The 23373-nt window shown below is 41.4% G+C and overlaps 1 protein-coding gene across 22 annotated transcripts in view; it reads left to right on the forward strand.

Annotated features, from left to right (window-relative positions):
* MPDZ (multiple PDZ domain crumbs cell polarity complex component) overlaps window positions 1-17415 on the forward strand; it is a 111836-nt gene extending 94421 nt beyond the window's left edge. For 17 of the 22 annotated variants that reach the window (XM_053372125.1, XM_053372130.1, XM_053372128.1 and 14 more), the window contains 9 exons: window positions 3840-3987; window positions 5470-5556; window positions 6762-6858; window positions 8593-8636; window positions 11043-11165; window positions 13043-13147; window positions 14893-15005; window positions 15197-15320; window positions 16168-17415. In XM_053372125.1, the coding sequence (XP_053228100.1) occupies window positions 3840-3987; window positions 5470-5556; window positions 6762-6858; window positions 8593-8636; window positions 11043-11165; window positions 13043-13147; window positions 14893-15005; window positions 15197-15320; window positions 16168-16314 (988 nt within the window). In that variant the 3' untranslated portion in view covers window positions 16315-17415. The remainder of the gene's footprint in view (window positions 1-3839; window positions 3988-5469; window positions 5557-6761; window positions 6859-8592; window positions 8637-11042; window positions 11166-13042; window positions 13148-14892; window positions 15006-15196; window positions 15321-16167) is intronic. The other 5 variants (XM_053372132.1, XM_053372142.1, XM_053372145.1 and 2 more) reach the window with 2 other exon arrangements.
* The last annotated feature ends 5958 nt before the right edge of the window (window positions 17416-23373 follow it).

Here is a 23373-nt window from a genome sequence, read left to right on the forward strand (position 1 = left end):
ACCCAGCGACCTGACCAAATTCTTGAATTAGTTCTAACACCCTTTTAGTACTAGATTCTGGCTCCTGTAACGTCAAAACTAAGTCATCTGCAAATGCTCTCAATTTGTACTGTCTAGCTCCGACCTGTATGCCTTTAACCAACTGGTCCCTTCTGATCATGTTCAGCAAAACCTCCAGAACCGATATAAAAAGCAATAGGGAAATTGGGCAACCTTGTCGTGTCCCTTTTTCTATTTTAAATTCTTCCGTCACCACATTGTTCACAATTAGTTTTGCCTTTTGTTCTGAATATATTGCACTTATACCATTTTCAAAGCCTTGGCCTACCCCCATACCCTGTAAATTCTTTTTCATAAAAGTCCAAGAAATATTGTCAAAGGCTTTCTCCGCATCCACAAATATTAAAACTGCCTTAGTGTTTATATTCTCTTGCAGTTTCTCTATAATGTTAATTATGTTTCTCACATTATCAGAAAGGTGTCTTCCTGGGAGAAAACCCGCTTGGTCTTTATGTATCTCTTCCACTAGTACTCTTTTTAACCTTTTAGCTAAAATGTCTGCAAAAATGTTATAATCCACATTAAGCAGTGATATGGGACGGTAGTTCTTGAGCTGAGTCTTTTCAGTCTCTGTTTTCAGTACAAGTGTGATATATACTTCCTTCCACGACTCTGGTGCCACTCTCCCCTGCATTATCTCATTGCAGACTTCTTTCAAAGGTTGCACTAGCCATTCCTTCAAAGATCTGTAATATCTAGAAGTCAGTCCATCCGGTCCTGGAGATTTACCCAATTGCATATTCTGGATGGCACCTTCTATCTCCTGTTCAGTTATTTTATCACTCAACATTAATTTATTTTCTTGAGAGATTTTTTGTAGTCCATTTTTCTTCAAAAAATGGTCTAAATCAATTTCTCTCTGTGGCCCTTGTGTATATAGTTGTTTAAAATACCTCTGGAAACAATTTCTGATCTCAGCTGGGTTCTGTACATTCCTTCCTTCCACTTCCAAGTTTATAATTGTATTTTGTTTTTGTCTTTTTTTCATTTGCCAAGCCAAGAGTTTCCCGCACTTGTTAGCTGACTCAAATGTCTTTTGTCTCATTTGTTTAATTTTCCATTCAATCTCTTGGTTCGTCATTTTCATGAGTTTCACTTGGTATAACTTAATTTCTCTCAAAACCTCCTGCGACTTGGGTTTTGCTCTCAATTTTTTTTCACCTTCCTTTATTTTCTCCAAAAAATTTTCCCTCTTCTCATTTTGGATTCTCTTTTTTAGTGCATTCTGTTGTATCAAGAACCCTCTCATAACCGCCTTACTAGCATCCCAGATTACTCTTTTCTCCACATCGGTATTCATATTTATCTCAAAATAGTCTCTCAAGGTTTTTTGGGCCTTCTTTAAAACTTTTTCATCTCTAAACAAGGTGTCATTCATCCTCCATCTGAAGGAGCCAGTTGATATTAGTTTCATCTCCATCTTGACAGCATTATGGTCGGAACAGGTTTTAGGGCAGATTTCCACTTTCCTAGTCTTTGGTGCCATTCCTCTAGTTACCCATATTTGGTCAATTCTAGTCCATGTCATTTTAGCTTCAGAAAAGAAGGTTCCATCTTTGGCCAAGGGGTTCTTTATTCTCCAAATGTCCACTAAATCCAAGTTGTCTGTCATCTCAAAAAAAGTTTTCGGTAGTCTACCATCCTTGGTGACTACCTGTCTCTGTGCCTTGTCCATATGTGTAGATACCACTCCATTCATGTCTCCAAGCAAAACAACATTGTAATCCATATAGTCCATCAGGGTCTCATGCAACCTTTTAAAAAATTCAGATTTCCCCTCATTTGGAGCATAAACACCTACTATCAAGAATTTCTCTCCCTGAATTTGAATTTCAACTGCCACAATTCTTCCTTGGTCATCTTTAAATATAAATTTTGGTTGCAATCTTTCTTTTGCATAAATAACAACTCCTCTTTTTTTCACTTTATCCGATGAAATAAACTCCTGACCAAGTCTTTTGTTAAACAATAATTTCCTGTGTGATCTTGTTATATGGGTCTCTTGTAGACAAATCAAGTCCAATTGCTCCTTTTTTAATAAATGAAACACAGATCTCCTCTTCTGTGGGGAATTTAGACCATTACAATTCCAACTTAGTAGTTGCAGAGCCATGATGTAGGTACTATGCTTCTCCTCCAACTGCACCCAGTGCCTGTTCCTGTTCTGTTGGTGGTATCACCTTCTTCAAACGCTCTTTTAATTCAGGAGGAAGATCTGGTATATCCAAGGTTTCACTTACAAGTGTTCTTAACTCTCCTTCAGCCTTCTTCTGCAGGTCTTCTCCGTGGTCTCTCCAAAATTTGGTTTTGTCGTCCTCTGATTTTATCCTTATCTTCTTGCCTTTGTAACTGAAAGACAGACCTTGAGGAAATTCCCACCTAAAGAGGATTCCGTTACTTCTCAGCAGTGCGGTCAAATCTTTATAGTTGGATCTAAGGTCCAAGAGATGTTTCGGGATATCCTTGAATAACTCCACTCTTGACTGATGTATCACCAAGGTTTTCTGAAAGTGCAAACTCAGAATTTTATCTCTCTCCTCTTTTGTTCGAAGGGTGATCAGACAGTCCCTTACTTTGATCTTTCTCCCTCCCTTCCCGAGTCTGAAAGCACTCACTATCTTGAAACTGTCCTTCTCTAAATCTGGATTCCAAAAATCTACAAATTCCTTTGTAAGGAATTCAATCAAGTTATTCAGGGACCGCTCTGACCCTTAAATTTGTCTGTTTCTCTCGCAATTCAAACATAAAAAGAGTTGATTTGTGATCCTGTAGTTGTCTGTGTATTGGTGGAATCTTCTCTTCTACCACAGTGGCAGTATAGGTTGCAATTTCTTTTGCCTCATCAGCTGTCTTTCGTATTGCAGATGATTCCTGAACTAGTCTCTGAATAGTCTCTGTGTTAGTGTTTACTTTCTGACCCAAATTATTGATACTTGTGGTGTTTTGATTAATGCTTATGGTGTTCTGATCAATTTTATTCGATGCCTCGGCAAGTTGTCTACTTATTTTGTTCAAAGACTCATTTATTTTACTCAGAGCCTGAGCCAAGGCATCAGCAGCAGCCATACTTTTAGGCTTAGATTGTGCCGATGGGGTTGTTGTTAATAAACCAGAGGAACTGGGTACCGAACCTCTCCTTTGCAGCCCAATGTCTGTACGCACTACTTTCCCAGATCTGGTTGCTTGTTGAGACTCTAATTTGTCTTTCTCATCAGCCATAACCTCCAAATAAAAGCCAAGGTCAGTCACGCATTCAAAGTCAGAGTCAGAGTCTGTCAAGGTCAGTCACACTCTCAGAGACTAAACTTGTTTTGAAATGGAAAGTTCCTTTAATCCAGCTGCAGTTGCAGCAAATTCTAAGTTCCTCTAGGGGGACACAATGTTAGCAACAGTCAATAATGTTTTTAGAGTCACTTACTTTCCCTTTCATCCCCCAGTCTCTAAAGGACAACGTTTTTTGTTTCAATTTATTTGTTAAATGATACTTTAAAATCAGGAGAAACCAGTCAGTAAAATTGTATCTTAATTGTATCTTCAGATGCAGAGTTAACTGTTGCAAGGAAAAAGTACTTTCAGTGACAACACACGTCCCAAAGCAATATTATTTACAGTTCTCAGCAACCGGTCTCAGGGATTTGAGCAGTGGATTTAGCTGCTTTCTCTCTCTTTTTTTACAGGGAAAAACTGTTCAAATCTTTTCCCCCTCCTCCCCCTGCCTCAGAGGGGGGCTGAAACTTGTTTGATGTTCGGATCGTAAACTTCCATTATTTTGTTTGCAGGAATGACACTGGAGTGTTTGTGTCAGACATTGTCAAAGGAGGCATAGCAGATCTGGATGGGAGACTGATGCAGGGAGACCAGATATTAATGGTGAACGGGGAAGATGTTCGAAATGCTAACCAGGAAGCAGTGGCCGCTTTGTTAAAGGTAATGGCAGAACGATAGAGAAAAACATAACTGCATAAATGGATACTGGGTCCTCTCTTTTTCCAAAATGAGAATCGCAAATGGGAATAGTGCTGTTGCACTCCCATCTGGCTTGCAGACTTCCCATAGGTATCTGATAGGCCTCTTGCCTGATGTAACAGGGACTTCCTTGTAATTCTAGGGACAAGTCTTGTGCAGGGGGGGTTGGTGAGCAGAGGTTGCCACTGTGCACAAGGGCCTTCTGGCAGTGGAGTCATGGCTACTTCCTGGGAGAGAGGGTGATGGGAAGGTTGGCACTACAACAGCACATTGGTAGGAGGTTATTGACCTCCCCACCACCATTCATTTAAGTGTGAGTGACTCTGCTGCTGGGAGGCCACCCCTACTGATCGTTCCCGGTCTCTTCTGGTATTTTCTTAAGGGATGCTAAGGTTGGCATTTTTTAACGTTCCATATTTGTAAAGCAAATGAAAGGCCTAAGTTAAGCAGTTCCTTTTAGGTACGTGTTCGCACCCACCCACCCACCCCGCTTTCATTTTTGTGTTCAGCACATACAGAACTGACAGACTGGGGATTAAAAGATATTCACTTGTTCCGGGGGATTAAAATATGCTGCTACTTCTGATTTAGCAGTGCAGTGCACGGCCAGCAGTGGAAACAAAAGCTACTGTTTCTAAATGAAGTTCCTTTATCATTCCTACTTGTCAAAGTCAGGATTATACGTTGTGCTTTGAATCAACTTGCAAGCATCATGTTGCTGTGGCTTTTTCGTAGATGGGGATAAAAAGGGGGGAAAGCATTAGCGCTGCGTTATGTGATACTCTGGGCAGAAAAGAAATGCTAGCTAGATGTTAGAAGGGCTAGGTTTAGCCACTTAACGTTGGGGTCACTGAAGACATCAATAGTGGATGTCCTTGCAAACTTCTGTTGGACTTGGAATGTACAGAAGCAAAGCCTGGAATGGCTGAAGGTGGTTTTGCTTAGTTTACCAAAACAGGTTTCGGGTCGCATTCCTTATTTGGTGAATACTTCTTCATTCTCTGTGTATTTTGGAATTGATTCTTCTCACATGCCATTCAATGTTGCAGTTAGAGAAGAGCTTCTCCCACTTAAAGCACTCAAAGTATAATTTTGTTACCTTGTCCAAACAGCAATTTGTTAATGGGCATAGCTGGCTGTGAAATACAGCTGATGTACCATCATTATTATGCCATTGCTTCTGTAGGGACCTCCCTCTATGTCCTTGTTGAACCAACTGGCAGGCATGGGCAATGTGCAATCTACATGCTCCTTTGTGATTTTAGACAAGGTTCATGCAATTTCTCAGCACGGGTGTAATCACACAATGGACAACACTTACAGAAGGTTCAGCTAAGACTTGTGTGAAATGGCCCTTGATCTTCCTTTAACTAAGATATGCCTTTACATCATTATACTCTGGGTTAAGGAATCTGTGTCTTACAAATAATGCCTGCTCTCTAGTGCTCATTAGGTACAGTCAGACTAGAAGTTGGAAGAATAAAGGCAGGCCCATTCCATTCGGAGAGGAGAACGTCTCAGAGCAGCCAGGTTTGTAATTGCTTGCATTGGCTTCATTTGGAACCATCACAAGCATTGTTAAAATTATATAAGCAAATAAAAGGGAATTGATTTTGCAGTGGCAGTGATTTTTCTGTAGAGGCTGATCAGAGATGAATAAACTCCAAGCCAAGTACATAAAAGGCAGTTTTATGTACCCATAGCCATATTGGGTTTATTCTAGCTTTTTTTTTTTAACAGCTTAGATCCTCAAAGCTGCTGTGTAGCACAGCCCTGTTCCCAATGCTGTGTAAGGCAAGGCACATCTACAAATGTGCTGAAAACTAAGTTGGGATTTAACTGTATGATTTTTGCTGTCACAACTAAACATTTGGGGTATGATCTAGTCCCCCTCCCCTCCTTTCTGTCTCCTCCCATGTACTATGTTGTGCCTGAAGGGATGTTCTGGTGCTAACCCCTCTTCTCACTGTTAGCGGCTGTACTGCATCTGTAGGAGGGCTGTGCATGCCTGATTGGTTGCTCTGCACAGGGAACAGAATTGACCGTTGTCTTTCTCTCTGAGTAACTTGGTTACATCTCCATTCAAGATAGCTGCTGAGAAGTCTGATTTAGCAGGGAAAGAGAGTACAATATCTCACATATCTGGAGGGTTCTTTCACTCCAGAAAAGTGCTTCCTTCTACCGGTACACAGTATTTTTACGCCAAACAAGATACTCTGCCAAGCTCTTGCTCTGACTGCTCTAATATGCTGCAAACTATTAAGTTTGCCATTCATACTTGTACTTTCACTCCCATAGGGGGGACCATGTCCTTGAGCACAACTGGCAGACATGGTCCAAGTAAAATATTACTTACGAAATATGAGACAGTAGTTATACTTGGATGATAAAATATCAGCTTAGTGAGCCAAGTTATGAACAAGCTACATGCAGCCACTTTGCTCCTTCCTCTGCAAGAAAACCAGGAAACCGTTTAGCTATAGTTTCCTGTTGCATCCTAACTAGGAAACTGTGGTTAATGGCTTCCAAAGAAATCAGGATATTAAACAAACTTTAAACCTTGGCTTCATATCCTGGCTTGTATGAAGAGAGGAGTGACCTGGCTGAGTGTGGTTGTACGAAGCTTGTTGGTATTTTGGATTATTAAGCTGGACATCTGAACATGCCATTGTTGATGCAGAAAGAAAACTGGACTTAAGGGATTCTAGTAATTCTCAGTGGTGTAACTCTTTAAGGTCAGCGAGGGAAGCGGCAGCCTGTCATCATTCAGTTTCCCAGGTTCGGGATCCAACCCACCAGAAAGTTATGAAAGTACTCTGAAGAAGAATTCCTGTAAGTTTCAGCTGCTGCTGTTCAAATTCTGTAACTAATATCTTCTCAGTTATTTCTGTGCTGTTAGATACATGCTGTTCTCCCAGCAATCACATGGCATTTTGTGCTTTCATGCGCACGTGTATTGGTCATGTTCCAAAATTTAAAAAATATTTGTGTGTCGGCAGTCACACGTCAATTGGATGCTTCTAAAATGGTCATCGGCTGTGTGCAGGAAATGTCAAGCTATGACTTGCCATTAGATCCCTTAATTGTGCTTGTGTCTGTGAAATCCAGTAGTTCCAATGGAAGAATAAGGAATTATTACTCACCTTTTAATAACAGTAGGAATTTCCATTAGAAGGCACAACTTGAAAAATAAAGATAATCCATTTATATCAGATTATTTCCTAAGAATGTGGGATAATTTATATATAAGATAAAATTAACAAATTTGGCCAGTCAGAGAAGGTAGACAAAAAGAAAACTGATTGATTGAGAAATGGGGCATTTTCATACTGTATTGGAATTTGAAAGTATGGGATTCTATAAAGTGGTACCTCGGGTTAAGTACTTAATTCGTTCTGGAGGTCTGTTCTTAACCTGAAACTGTCCTTAACCTGAAGCAACACTTTAGCTAATGGGGCCTCCTACTGCCGCCATGCCGCCGGAGCACAATTTCTGTTCTCATCCTGAAGCAAAGTTCTTAACCTGAGATACTATTTCTGGGTTAGCAGAGTCTGTAACCTGAAGCATATGTAACCTGAAGCATATGTAACCCAAGGTACCATTGTATATCCATATGCATTACTGTGGGTAATTTAGTAATCCTCAGTATTGTTTCAGTGGTATTTCTTTCCTTCTATTTATTTTGCCTCCATACAATTCAGATAACAGTTGATATTTCATTATTGTATGAAAATATAACAAATTATCTTATCAACTGAAAGTATACATATAAAAAGATTTTGTGCACTGGGGATGAAAGCGATATTCATGACAGAACCTCAGTGACTTCAGAAATAAACAAAACAAAACTCTCTTCTTGTTTATTGGCCATTGATTAAAATTTCCCTCTAGGAATGAAATGTTTAAGCCAGGGATGATGGGCAGATTTTGATCTACTTTGTTTTTGACTAGAACTACCAGATATACCAACCAGAGACTGTGGTTAAATTTTTTTGGGGCCCCCAAGAGAGTGGGGCCCTAAGCTATAGCTTGTTTAGCTTATATGTAAATCCAGCACTGAGTAGATCCCAATCTTTCTTATGCCCACCCTAATTGAAACAATCAAGAACCAGCTTTTCTTGTGGCAGTATTCAACAGTATGGGAGTACTGCGGCCATTTTTTTGCTGGTACCCACAACACTTTTATCAAGATACAATTAGCAGCACTTTATTTTTTATTTTTATTTTACCAAAAAAAGCACTGGTTATTTCTGTGGGAAAAAATCAAGCAAGTTCCCCTTTGCCTCTGATGTAGCACATAACCCTGACTTTCCAGCAGCAACTTAATGACCAAACAAATGTCATGAAGGGAAGAGGGAGATGTGCTTAAGGAAAAATTTATCATTTTTGTTTGCTTTTAAGTAAACAAGCAAACCTAGAGACTAGCGCTACCAGGTTCCTTAAATTGCTTTGAAAACAATGTAAGCTTTAACAGTGATAAAAAAAAAAATGTTCTGGAGTGCATGGAAAATAATGTTTCAAAGTGGAAAACACCAGTGATAACAGTGCTGTTTCCCGTTTTAACAGTAGCATCTGAAATACAAGGATTAAGAACAGTCGAAATAAAAAAGGTAAGTAGAACCTAGAAGCTGGTATAAAATTAAGGAGAATTGATTACTAACTTGAATAGATGCAGGATTGCATCATGCATCAATTTGGATATTCTGCTTAATGGAAGATTTCGACTGCATTATATTTTATTAGGTTTTTTTTTTATCAATAGACCTCTCACACATATTTTGAAGTTACATAACACAAATTCCCATTATTTATCCAAGGAAAGAAAGTTAGGTTTGGAGATTTGAAAATTGCTTCTCTGCCTGATTTTTGGGTGAACCTATCAGTAGTCTTATTTACTTGGGAATTGCAGAATCTGAATCTTCAGAATGTTTTGTATCTCTTCCTTTTACAAACATACCACCATTTGCATTATGAATTTATATCGTGCTTTTGGTTGGAAACCAGAGAGCTCCTGCTGGCATTCTGAAAAGCTGAGGCATGCCCAGTGGGCAGGTTGGTTTTGTTGCTTTCCTACTTTAAAATAATCCCATATTACTAGCTGCCTTTGTAAGCACCTTCTGTTCCAGAAACAATTTGCCACATGGCATGGAGATGGACGTGTTGTGGAAGAATCACAAGCCCAAATCTCCCTTGATCATGCACATCTATTTACAAAGCTGTTCCTTATCCTCATCTTTGTCAGGAATCTTCAGATCATTTCAAAACACAAACACTGAGCTTCATAACAGGAATAGAATAAAGTAGGTGCAAGAGCTGTGTTCAAATTCCACTTCCTGCGATGAACTTTAAAATAAAGGTTTTAAACTGCACAAAACAGCAAGGGGAATAAAACTGGACAAGCGATGCTCTCCAGTGTGGAAACTTTAACTGACAAGAATGCTTGCTTTGCAATACAGTTGCTATGAAACATGCAGGAAGACGCAGCTGCTCAGATAATGTGGCCCCACACCATCTGGGCCTTGAGATGCTGACGTTAAAATCCTTGAGCTGAACACAATGGCTAATAAAGCATCAAGTTGAGCTCCTACAGAAGATGTGGGGTACAGTTGCAGCAGCGAAAATTCCTCACAGAAAACAAGCCTATTAGACTGTGCAAAGTTGCAGCCATTAAATACTTAATGCTAAAGGCAGCATTAAACAAAGTGCAAGATTCACAGATTGTCGTGCTATTCCCCCTCAGCAGGCTCAGAGATTGGACGTTATATGCGCAAAGAAGCACTAGAGGGAGCTTGGCTTTCTTTATATAGCTGTTTCATTTTTACTTCCACATTTTAAAAAAACCCACTGGTATTGCAGATAACGGTGTACTGATAAATGTGGGTATGTTTGTTTATACAGTGGTACCTCTGGTTGAGAACTTAATTTGTTCTGGAGGTCCGTTCTTAACCTGAAACTGTTCTTAACCTGAGGTACCACTTTAGCTAATGGGGCCTCCCGCTGCCGCCACACCGCCGGCATGCAATTTCTGTTCCCATTCTGAGGTAAAGTTCTTAACCTGAAGTACTATTTCTGGGTTAGCAGAGTCTGTAACCTGAAGCATCTGTAACCTGAAGCGTCTGTAACCTGAGGTACCACTGTACAGTAGACTAGGGTTCATTGGATTGGTTACAAAGAATTAGGGCAGTAGGAATAGAACAAAGGTAACAATGAGATGCTAACTTGGCTGAATCAAGCCAATTCAAAGTGTTGGTGCTGATCTGTATACCTTAAGAGCATCTCCACGCCCATCGTTCGGCCCAGACACTGAGGTCCAGCTCCGAGGGCCTTTTGGCGGTTCCCCCACTGCGTTAAGTGGACTTACAGGGAATCTCGATAGTGGCGCCCACCCTGTGGGTCACCCTCCTGTCAGATGTCAAGGAAATAAACAACTACCTGCCTTTTAGAAGACATCTGAAGGCAGCCTTGTATAGGGGAGTTTTTAATCTGTCATCAAGATAACCAGGTGACAGCAAAAACTGCAAAAAAAGTAGGGACAATTAAGATATATTATTTGATCAACTTTCTAACATTGCTCAGGTCTTTTTTAATCAAAAGAAAGCCTGTTGCTTCACATGTCTTAACTGTGGTTAAAAGATTATGTATCAGTTCTGTCATTTGTATTGATGATACGTCTAGAACGTATTTCATATCTAAGCATTTAGCTTTATCCTCAGTATATTGTATTTTATTTTATTGCTATGGCTAGTGGCTGATGCAAATAAAGTTTCTATGTCTTATGTCAAGCTGTTTGAAGCAGCCCAGAGTAGTTGGGGCAACCCAGTCAGATGGACAGAATAATAATAATAATAATAATAATAATAATAATAATAATAATAATGTGGAAGTTTAGATGGGAAGCCTTTGGCCGTAGATGGGGATGGAGGGAGTTGTAACTCTGATTTTAGAACTTGCACAAAACGATTCGAGTGTTGAATAATAGCAGCTTTTCTTTTGTTGTTGTTGACTTTGTGTTACAGGGCCCTTCAGATTCCTTGGGAGTTAGTATTGCTGGTGGCGTCGGAAGCCCTCTTGGAGACGTTCCGATTTTTATAGCCATGATGCATCCTAATGGAGTTGCAGCTCAAACTCAGAAATTGAGGGTAAGAAAAGAGTAAAACAAAACCTTGAAAATGAAATGTTCTAACTTCAAGATAACAACTTCAGTTGTTGCTTTTCACCCTCAAATAGGTGTCTTGGGGGTGTGTGTCTAGCAAATGGTGTGGCAAATTCCAGAAAGGCTGTAGACTCACTTCAAAGGAAGAAGGCAGGGTCTTTTCGTTTCTTGGCCCATTCCCACATTGAAACTACATCAGTTGCAGAGCACATTGAACATCTCAGAAAGGATGGTGTCGAATGCAGAAACCTGTGAACCCCTCCCACTTGGTTGGCTCAGAAATCTTAAGACACTGCATGGATGGATGAAAATTTCAAGCAGGGGTGCTTGATGGTGCAAGCAGAATAAAGGTGGATCCACCTCAGGTTGACTCCCCAACTTGATTCCGCCACACAAGCAGGCTCCCCAACTCAATTTTGTTTACGCACACCAGCTGCTAGTATGTCATTTGTTTTCACAAGCACGGTTTTGACGGGCCACATTCAGGAAAGTTGCTAGAGAAGGACTTTTGCCTCAGAAGTCTTTTGCATGGATGGGCATTTGTGCCGAAGCAGCAGTTTTTCATGGTGCAGACACTGAAATAGGCTCCCAAGGGAGGGAAGCACCTGTGGATGTAGTCTGTGAACCCACAAACACCTGGCTTGTGGCCGGATCTTACGTTATACTCTCTCATATATATATATATATATATATATATATATATATATATATATATATATATATATATATGATTTTCAAAAATAAAGAAAGAAAAAAGAAAATAAACATACATCCAAAGATCATACAGAATCCACATATCGAGATTACTCTGAATCACCTGACTCCCCCCCCATCCATGGGTTCTCTTAATTCTGTTTTCAACTGCATATCAATACTTCTCCAATTTTTCATCTTCCTAAGTTATTTGTACTTTCTGTTATATTACAAGTGTATTTAGAATCCTGCTCATGTTTTGACCTGTCTGCAATGATTTTGCATATGCATTACAAACATTTCCCATTCTTTTTTTAAATATCTTGTCCTCTTGGTTCCTGAGCTTCCCAGTTAATTTTGCCATTTCAGCATAGTCCATCAACTTGATTTGCCATTCTTCTTTGGTTGGGGTTGTCTCTTCCTTCCATCTCTGGGTGAACAGCATCCGAGCGGCCGTTGTAACATACATGAACAGTTTCCTCTGGCCTTTTGGGATCTCGGTAACTATAATTCCTAGTAAAAAAGCTTCTGTTTTTTTTAACAAAGGTTATTTTAAACATTTTTTCCCCATTTCATTATATATCATTTCCCTTATATATTTTTTATTACATTACTATTCTACCACATGTTATACTCTTCATGAGTGACCTTTTTAAAGACCATCTTCCTTGCCTGCTTATAATTCCGGAGGCAGGAGCAAGTTCTCTCTCTCTCTTTTTTTTCTCTTCCTATTATTCCTGCAATCAGCAAAGGCTGAAAAACCCTTGAAATATACACTTGTCCCTTGTCATCTTCAAAACCCTCACAATACAATGAAGCTTCCAGCATCGTCACAAAGGGAAGAAGGGAATCACTACCGAGAATTTTTCCATCTGTCTTTGCAATGGACAGGAGAAGCTGAGCACAAAATAAACCACCACCTGAGCAATACCTTATTTTTAATGGTACAGACATAAAGTGCTTTCCCGAGCTGCAGTTCTGTGGCAAGCACTTGGCAATGCAGAATGTGTATCTGTGGTGATCTGTACTTAGGGAAGCAGTTTCAAACCTGCCTTGAAATGGGAAGGGGGTTGTTAAAAGTCCTCTTTGCCCAGTGACTTTCAAGAGGCCAACTTGATATCATTGACATCTGACTTCTCTTCCCCCATCCTTCCCTCTTTTATATTCCAGGTAGGGGATAGGATCGTTAGCATCTGTGGAACACCAACCGAAGGAATGACTCATTCTCAGGCTGTCAGCTTGTTAAAAAATGCTTCTGGCACTATTGAAATACAGGTAAAAAAAAACACAACAGAGACAAAAATAAAGATTGCCCACAGAGCTATTCAGAACATTTATTCAAACTTTGTTTTCAAGGACAGAAATTATAGCCTTCGAGGGTCTGAGTAGAATTTAGCTTCCAGTGGCTGTAATTTAATATATTTTGTCCATGGAATGGTTTATCCATTTTGATGAACGGTTAGTAGCCACAGTGTTTCATTGTTGTTGTTTTTCACACGGTTTGTAATCAACGTGTTTCTTGAAACTGCTTTCGGCTGCAATTATAGGCAATGGTATGCATAGGGGAGAACTGGAAGCATAACTGAAGGTGTTTAGCAGCTGATCGCATGGATGAACAGGCAAGCGATTCCCTGTTAAAGGGAATAGCTTTTTACCCAGTCCACTGTGCGAACTTCTGTTTGCCCAGTTCACTGTGTGGCTGGTAGCAGGAGGGGGAAAAAATCTAAACAGCTTTCAAAGCACAAATATTACTTTCTGAGCCATGGGAGCCCAGGTAGTTTCTTTATGTCACACATGCAAGCCATAATTGGATCTTCACGGGCATTCAAGATATCAGATGGTCCAAAAGCCATGGGTACACTTGGAAACTTGTCAGTTCTTTCCAAATTCAGGCCTGTTTGCTTTAGGACATTTCCACATAAAGCACAGGACATTAAGGGTCTCGGTGTGCATAGGTGTGAGCCTGCTGTGGTTAGATGTGCAACCTCTAAGCATCAGGCTCAGTTGAGATGCATTATTCCTCTTTGCAGCCACAGAAGCTGCGCACAGCCCTTATAAGTTACCTTTGTGGCAGTTGCAAAGTTGCCTCCCAGCACTATTCTAGAAAAGTGTTTCAAACTTTAAAAAAACCACCTGATCGGTAAAAAAAAAAGGGAGAGGGCACTGAAGAAATGTTAAACTTGCAAAGCACTTGAATAAATTTAACTTGTCTGAAGCATGCAGGTGGGACCAAATAGGAAATGAAAATCATGTTGGTAAGAGAAAAAGCCAAGCTTGCTCTGAAGGAAAACACACAAACACAAACTGACCCTCATGTTTTTAGGTAGTGTATCTGTGAGCCTTAACAGAGCAATTGCTCTCAGAGTTCTGGGTGGAACCACAGGTGCAAATCTGTCTCTGAAACAAGCATGTATGAATTAAAGAAAACAATCAGAAGCATTTGGCGAAGTGTCTGTGGCATCAAACACTATACAAATCTTGGGGTGCATTTGGTAAAAAAAAGAATGGAGGACACAGAAGCATTCAGTTGATGTTGCCCCATCAGTTTTAGTCCATTTCCTGCTACAAAATCTTGCACATTCTCACAAGAGCAACCCTGTCCGTATCCAAAGCAAGGCACCATTTGTCTGGCTTGGGAACCAGAAACAATAATGCTGCTATTGTGTTTGTAAATCACCTAGGAAGTGCTTCATATTTCCATCTGCATCTTAAAAATGTCCTTGCAAGCACATACAAAAGCCTCAGATCCTGATCAACACCTGAAGTGGAGACTTGCACGCTTCTTCCAGTGACGTGCTCAAGCTCCTTGGGCTTCTCCCTCTGAGGAACACGCACAGGTCAATCCTTTGGATTTTGCAGGGAGGAGAAGCAAGTGAGAAAATAACAAGCGCAACTCTCCCACCGATTCTGACATCCTCCACTCTCTTGCCTGCCCATAACAACTGTGGGGCTTCTCTGCATGCTGTTTTCATGTGATAATCTGTGTACTCGTTTCATTTATATTTAAACTGAACCTGCAGGTTGTAGCTGGTGGAGATGTCAGTGTCATAACCAGCCAGCAGCAAGATCCACCAACATCTAGCCTTTCGTTTGCTGGGCTAACAACAAACAGCATCTTTCAAGATGATTTGGGGTGAGTGGCTATGCTGAAACTGGTATCTTAACGGTGGGTGGGTGGGTGGGTGAGGTGGTCCCATCCATTGGCATATGTTCCCGTGACCAACCAGTCACCTCTTCATGTGACCTTTGGAGCAAAAAGATCTGCCCATCCTTGATTCAGAGTGGCTGTTGCTGGACTTCACCTTTCCGCCTCTTGCCTTACAGACCTCCACAGTATAAAACCATCACTCTGGATCGGGGACCCGATGGCTTGGGCTTCAGCATTGTAGGCGGGTATGGAAGTCCTCATGGAGATCTGCCCATTTATGTTAAGACTGTGTTTGCAAAGGTATGCGCCAAGATCAAATTTTTGCTTTAATTAAGTTGTTACTGAAGATTTTATTGCATTACCAAACAAACAAGGAGAAGTACATATAGCGTCTCCACTTTCAATTCATAGAGGTTTTTTCACAGCTCGTTCACATTTGGTATGAGTGTCATAAGCCTCTTGCGGTTCGGAGGAAAGAAAGGGGGAAGAAAGAGAGAAGGAGGGTGATGGGAGGTTGTCATTTTGTTCCATTGCATAGTGTTAGTGCAGGGCAGGCATGTCCAACCGGTCGATCATGATCTACTGGTTGATCACGTGATCCTGGTTGATCATGACGTGCCCCGCCCCGTTGCTATTTCCCCTCGCTGCCACCAGTGCTTTTGTGAATGCCTTGATTCCCTGCATCTGCAGGCAGAGTGTGTGAAGGAGTGAGAACTCACTCCCCCTAAAAAAAGCTCAACAACTATGGGCAATGACAATGGGTAGATCACCCCCTGTTTCCTGTTTTATTATACTGGGAGTAGATCACAGTCTCTATAGAGTTGGATGTGCCTGGTGTAGGGATATATCATTGTCTTTTTGTGTTGTGTATGTGATAAAGGGGAACCACACCTGGGTGAAGGTGTCCTCCTTTGCTTGTCCCCGTGCTAGTTTAAATTTATGACTCCCACTTCTCGGAATTAACATTTCAAATACAGAAATACAGTTTGTATTTCAATTTATATCTTTTCTAATTTACTCGTGGGTCAAAAACAATCACCCCAACTTGTGTGTGTGTTGTTGTTGTTTTAATTGCTGTATAAACTTGCTGCTGGTGCTGCAGTAAGCTGCAGGCACAATCCAGTACTTGGCTGCTTTTCAATTTCAGGGTGCCGCAGCAGAAGATGGGCGCTTGAAGAGAGGGGATCAGATCATTGCCGTCAATGGGCAAAGCTTGGAAGGCATCACACACGAAGAAGCGGTGGCTATTCTGAAAAGGACGAAGGGAACGGTGACCCTGACTGTTCTCTCTTGAACCCTCTTCCCCGAAAATTCGGGTCAGCACAGTTACTCTGTCCACATTCCACACAGCAAAGAGAATGGAAATGCTTATATCATTCTCTTGCTTACTGCAGGTGCCAGATTGTTTGACATCATAGGTGGAAAACACAACAACAACAACAAATGATCTTATTTTTATACGCAGTAGAAATAGTTTCTTGCTGTCAAGGTACAGAGGTTGGTTTCTGTAGCATAGGACAGTGGCAGGAGAACTTGAGAGCAGTACTAACAGAATCAAAAGGGGAGGGAATCAATGAAAGGAGAAAAAGATAAAGTAATTATGAGACACTTGATGTGTGATTGTGGGCGGGGAGGGTATGTTCTGAAATTCCGAAAATGTGTGATCTTTGGCTTTGGCAACGTTAAATTTCCAAACATCAGCTAGCCAGTCATGACCTCTGACAACAAAGGAACCTCTCAAGGCTGTGTGTCAGTCAGTCTGATTTAAGTTTACCACTGTTCTTTAGCTGTGTCCATCTGTGAAACTTAGAGAAGTTCCTTTCTGCAATATTATTGCTAGGGAGCCACACTTTTAAAAGGGTCGTGTTGGAAGCTTGCTGGATATTCATGAGAATCATAAGACTGGATTGGACTGCCTGGCCTTTTTTTAATGGTAGCAAAACGTCAATCACTGAATAGGATATGTGTGTGCTAGTAATGCCTGTCTGTTGCAAAGGTCACAGAGATACAGTGCAACTCCTCTCCCTTCCCTAAGGAATCCCTGGCAGTGATAGGAATGCTGTCCAGGATCAGAGGTATAGACTTTGGGGAGTTGCAGCTTTAGCCCCTTTCAGTGGTGTAGCTGTTTATTCTGTTCCACAGAACTAAATGGGGCCCTCAATATTTAATGCCCCAGATTTCATTTCTTAAGTCTTGGAGTGTAATAAAGCTCCATAAGAACTCTCCATATATAACACATGTCCTAACAGTCATTATAGAAATTACTAATCCTAAATTAATTTTAAAATTAAAGCATTCAGTATATAGTTGCAGAGAGAGAGAGATAAATGGGAAAGTTGACTGTATTGCTGTTAGCAGAGGTGGCTCTAGGGGTATGGCAACTGGGATGGTCACACTGAGCTTTCAGGGTGCCAGTATCACTCCAATGGAAAGTGAGAGGCGACAGCGGCAGGGGGGGAATGCTGTATTTCGGTGATGCACAGGGTGCCACTGAAATTTGAGGTGCTAAGGAAATTTGAGATGCTAAGGAAACGATTTGGAAGCACCTAGTTGTGTCATTGCGGCACCTGACTTATGCTATTTGGCAAGCCTAACTAAGAAAGTATGTATAGCGGCATGCCAAATAGATGTTTGAGGAAGCCACAGTTAACAAGCCTCTAAGCGGAGTTCCAGAACTCCAGAAATAATCAAGGAATGAGATGGTGATCTTTTACAAGAATGTTTTCCATCTCAAGAGATTTCATCAAAGCAGTTTGTTAGCAGCCATGTAAACCTGTCTATCAGAACGGCTGCAGTCTTCACTCCAAATGCATAATGTCTTTGCACATGTGCCTGGGTGCATCTTAGGGTGCAAGAAACACCAGGGCAACACAGTTTCTGCAGGAAACAAGGGACTGCCCTTGCTACTTTGCTGTACTTAAGTTCTCTGTAGGAGCCATGGTGACACCATGATGATTGGAATTTGGGCTTAAGAAGGATGTTCCTGCAGCTGAGATGAACTAGCAGACCTGGAGCTTTCCTTGCCTCTGAAGCATGTGAATTTGATTCACTTGCCTAGGCTCTAAGGCACAGGTAAGAAACCTGTGTCCCTACTACTCACATCTCTGACCTGGGGCTGATGGAAGTTGGAGTCCAGCAACAACTGGAGGGCCATCATGGATGTCTTCCCCCAGCCCCAAGGTAATGCCTTATATTAAGTCAGACTCTTGGCCCATCCAATTATATACTGACAATGCTGACTGTGTCTCTCCTGGGCCTCAGTCTAGAATCCATTTAACTGAAGACCCCAGCATTTAAACCTTTTAACTTTCTTTGGATAAGGAATCTGCACTGCCATTGAGCTCCTCCAACAGTGAGCCATAATGGAGTCATATACCCAGCCACCACCATCTTGTTGGCATCTGCTTTCTCTTTATAATACCCAGTAGTCTTAATGACATGGGCTAATGTGTGGCAGCAAGTCAGGCTGGAGGAGGCTTCTGGGAAGGGGTTGTATTAGTTGGTCCCTGCAGTCCCTGCCAGCCCTATGATCTCAAGAGTTTGTCTTATGAACCTGTGAAATCTGCAATACAGGGAGCACTTGCAAAATGCAGCAGTGGTTTGAGAATGCTGTTGCTCCCACCAGCAGAAGTAGAAAAATCCAGGGGTCACATCCAGTTTGAGTTTTTAGAGGATTAGATTGGCTAAAGTCTGCCCATGCCTGCTGTTTTTATGTTGTGTATACATGAACATACTGCAGATATCTGGTACACCATGTACTTGAAAGATGAATACTGTTCTTAATCGCTGCTCCACTTCAGAGTTTATTTATGCAGAAAGTAGTACTTCATAAGAGGTTGTACTAACTTTCCTATGAACAAATGTCCCGTAATGTCCCAAATCCCTGCCACTGTCCATGATGTTGAATGCTTGATCATAATTTAGTTCTTTGAGCATTGTGAACAAAACCAGCTCAAATAGCCCACAGTTTTGGGGAGTGAAAGTGTGAGAAACGCTCAAAGAGTTGCACTAGGATGTTGAAGGTAAACAAGGAAGACTCACACATTAGTCTACAAACAGGAGCTGCTGTTTGTTGGATGGAGGATTTATCAGGAAGAAGGTTTATGAATCAGGTAATAAGTAAGTAAACATCTGCTAGCACAATCCTAAATGTGTTATAACTCAGAAGCCAAACCTTAAGTTTAAGCCTGAGTTAAGTCCCATTAAACACAGTGGGGCTTAACTTCGGAGTAGATATGTAGGATTACTCTCTCATGACTTTATGCTTGTAGCCTGCAAAACATTTCCTACTCCTCTGACCTACTCCAAGTCCTCTTCTGTAGCTCTCCAATTTCCTTCACCCAGTATCTTTGTCTGTGCTATACACTCATCCAAGCAGGGAAGGTTCACATTTTGTGAACATCTTTTTCCTCCTGTGATAGATGCTGCCCCTTCAGAGATTTTAGGTGTGTAGACTTCTTTTTTGTGTGGGGGAGACACTGCAGAGGGGAAAACACACACCACACATTCAGTTCCCCTCCACGTCTAGGCAATGTTTCCAATGCAAGACTTTTCACAGTCTACAGCAGGGGTCAGCAAACTTTTTCAGCAGGGAGCCGGTCCACTGCCCCTCAGACCTTGTGGGGGGCTGGACTATATTTTGAAAAATAAATAAAAATAAATGAACAAATTCCTATGCCCCACAAATAACCCAAAAATGCATTTTAAATAACAGGACACATTCTACTCATGTAAAAACACGCTGATTTCCAGACCGTCCGCAGGCCGGATTTAGAAGGCAATTGGGCCGCATCTGGCTCCCGGGCCTTAGTTTGCCTACCCATGGTCTACAGCAGGGGTGGCCAACTCCCAAGAGACTGCAATCTACTTTCATAATTAAAATCTGGCAGTGATCTACCCCCCTTTTTTAGGGGTTCAGCTTAAGGTTTTTGAGCTTTTTGGGGGAGGAAGGCCCCGTTTTTGTGGGGGGTCAGGTCAAAGTTGGTTTTGGGGGGTTAAGGAGCAGGCTTTCTGGGGGAGGAGAGTTCTGTTTTTTTTGGGGGGGAACCAGGGAAGTAGGGGTTAAGTCACTCACATTGCTATGGATGAAAACAGTCACAAAGACGGAGTTTCGTCTTCCTTTCCTGAGTTCAAACAACAATGCAGGACGGCACGAGGGGGCAGGGGAGGAGTCAGATTTACCAACGCAGAAAGGGAGCCAGAAATCGACCATGATCTAACAAAACATCATGGGGATCTACCAGTAGATCACGTTCGACCTGTTGGACATCCGTGGTCTACAGCTTTGTTGTTACACCTTGCCTGAAAATGGCATTTTTTCCTTCCTAATAACAATGTAATCATGATGCAGTTATTCTGATTTGGCTCCGTAATGTTAATGAGAGGCAAAGAAATTGCTTCAGAGAGAGTGAAATTCCTATTCCGGAAGTACTGCTCATTCTGAATTAGCTTTGTCAGCCCCCATCAACTGGCTGTGCGTTCACGTTATTGTTACTACAAAAGAAGGCTAGTTTAAAAGCAAAATTTTGCACCGCAACTGCAGTTAGTTGGGGCAATGAATAGCACTGAACCAGCATTTTAAAAAAATAGCTTTTAGAAGTCTTTCAGGAAACATTTTGCTCACCTTCACAAAACACCCTTTTCACACTGGAAATGTCTGTCAAAGAACGTTTGGTTCTGCACTACACTTTAATAAAACTTTGCAGCTTTTACAGCTGAGTTAGGTAAAGCTTAATGTGTGCAACAGAAATTTTCAAATGGTAAAAAATAGGTTCTCTTCCTGAAGCAGTATGTTGTGTTTGCTGTTGTAGCAACGTCAAATCACTTGATGAAAAAAAAAAAAAGGGGGAAAAGGAAGATGTTCATACATCTTAAGAGCACAGGTGTTCCTTCTGTTTTCCACTATTTCAAGAAAACGCCAGAAGGCTGTTGATATTGAATTGTTGCTACTTTATGACACAGACAGTTTAAAAAACAAACCTGAATTAGAATATTTAGGAATACATTCACTTTTTCTCAGAATAAGAGAAAAATAAGATTAGGGAATTTTCCTCAGACATTCTTAGCCGGTAGCTCAGCGCAGCTTAATTAAAAAGAAGTCCTTTGGTATCATTAATTACTTTCAGATACTACATGGGCGTAGAGTGAGAGAGACTCTTCGTAAAGTACTATAACTGGAAACAATCAGTGTTGAATCATTGTCTTGTATGTACTAACAGCTTAGAGTGTGTTATACCTACCTTACCGTATGTGAAACCACTTGAAATATTCTCTATATTTGTAACAGATGTAGTGTACAGATATTTTATTATGGCGTTCATGTTTAAAAGCAGATTTAGTTTAATAAATGTGAAGCTATCAATGGTGAACAAGTGAGATTTCAGGTTTCTTGGTTGTTCCTGTAAGGATAAGGTGGGCAACAGAATGGCGAGCAGGTGCAAACGTTCATTCCACAAACATCTGACGGGATACCTTTGTCCCCATGCTTATTTAATAAATGCAATATACAGATGTCACAAAGAATCCATTCTCGTGTTACAGCCTCCATATTGAAGGTAATTGAGTAGAGGTAGACAGATTTATAGAGGACAAGGCTAATGCTCCCGTTGCTCGGTCCCTGCTCCAGTCAACCTAGCAGTTTGAAAGCACATCAAGTGCAAGTAGATAAATAGGTACCGCTCTGGTGGGAAGGTAAACAGCGTTTCCGTGCACTGCTCTGGTTCGCCAGAAGCGGCTTAGTCATGCTGGCCACATGGCCCGGAAGCTGTACGCCGGCTCCCTTGGCCAACAAAGCAAGATGAGCGCCGCAACCCCAGAGTCGTCCGCGACTGGACCTAATGGTCAGGGGTCCCTTTACCTTTACCTTACATCTTGTGGCAGTCAGTTCCATAGTTTCACTATGTCTGATGCAGGAATTTCTTTTGTCCTGAATCTTCCAGAAGTCAGCTTTATGGGATGGCCCTGGGTTCTAGTATTATGAGGGAGGGAGGTAAACTCCTCTTACTCCATGACACACATAATCTTACACGTCTCTGTGATATCCCTGCATTCCGTTGTTGTTGTTGTTATTACATGATTAGGATTCTTAAGACTCTAGCACATTCAGTATTTCCCATGGCCAAATTCCTTGACACATTTGCTAATGGGGGGGAAAGTAGATTTGTGAACTAGACTACCGTTTTCCAGCATCCGCAGCCCTCAAGAAGGTTGCAGGCTGCTCAGCTCAATTAACATTTGCCTTCCCATCTGCATTTCACATGGCATCACCTGCTGTCAGCTGCAAACATTTCAAATCACTGGCAGTATGGAATTACTATCCAACCAACTGAGAATGTATTGAATAGAGGTGGCGGCAGGAGAAAGCTGTTCAGCCTGAGGAACTGATGAATAGCCCGTGTTGGGAAATTAACCTGCTGTTTTTTAAGTGAGTTTTCAACCGCAAGCAACAGCAAACAAGGAAGCCATGCTCGCCTTCAATCAATGGGATTTAAATGTTTGTGTTTTGTGATTTTTACAAAAAACACACACTAGAGAGCAGTAGAGAACCAAGCTTTGCTTCCCTAATCCAGTTACCTGGTTAAAAAACAGTAGCAATCCTAAAACTTCTTCTTTGCTATGGCGTTGACCCAGAAACACAGAAGAGCAGAAAAGAGTTGTCCCATAAGCATTAATTACTCTTGTACTCGGGAGTTTCATCAGTGGGTGACTTTGTATTGTGATGTGTGCCTACGTTTTGAACTTTATTTCAAAATGAAAATTCCACACTCTGAACACATCAGAAAACAAGAGGTCATTTTGCTGTCTCTTGGTTTTCAAAAGAGAAATGCAGCTCTGATGCTGATCTAACAATACACTGTACAGAAGCTGGTGAAATATTTGGAGTTCAGGTTTCCAGGGTTCATGAAGTTTTCCTCAGAGACGGGGTAAGCTTTCTATGCCCCCAAATTGTTCTCTGGTTTGGACTAAAGTCCAGTTGAGGAAGGCATCCCAGCTTTCACCTATCTCCAAAACACGCTCTTTGCCTACCTTCTGGTTACCAGAACATCCTTCCACTTAAAACGACTTTCCTGGCCTCAGCAGGAAGGAAAGCAACATATGGGGAGAGAAAATGCCATGGCGCCTGGCATGCCATTCTGTAGGAACCCTTGGGAGAACTGCATTCCTCATTGGTCACCAAGCTTTCCATCCTAGACACCACATCAGGACACTTAAAAGAGAGGAGAAAGGAAAACATCTCTCTCTTTTCCTCTCCCCACATGCTACTGCTGTAAGCCTTCAATGGGAAAGGTCTTTAGGGGGGATCAAGGGGTCAATGTGAATGGTGCTTTGGAATACAGAAGGTTTCTGAATTGGC

The sequence above is a fragment of the Podarcis raffonei genome, chromosome 17 (assembly GCF_027172205.1).
Source record: "Podarcis raffonei isolate rPodRaf1 chromosome 17, rPodRaf1.pri, whole genome shotgun sequence".
Classification (NCBI taxonomy): domain Eukaryota; kingdom Metazoa; phylum Chordata; class Lepidosauria; order Squamata; family Lacertidae; genus Podarcis; species Podarcis raffonei.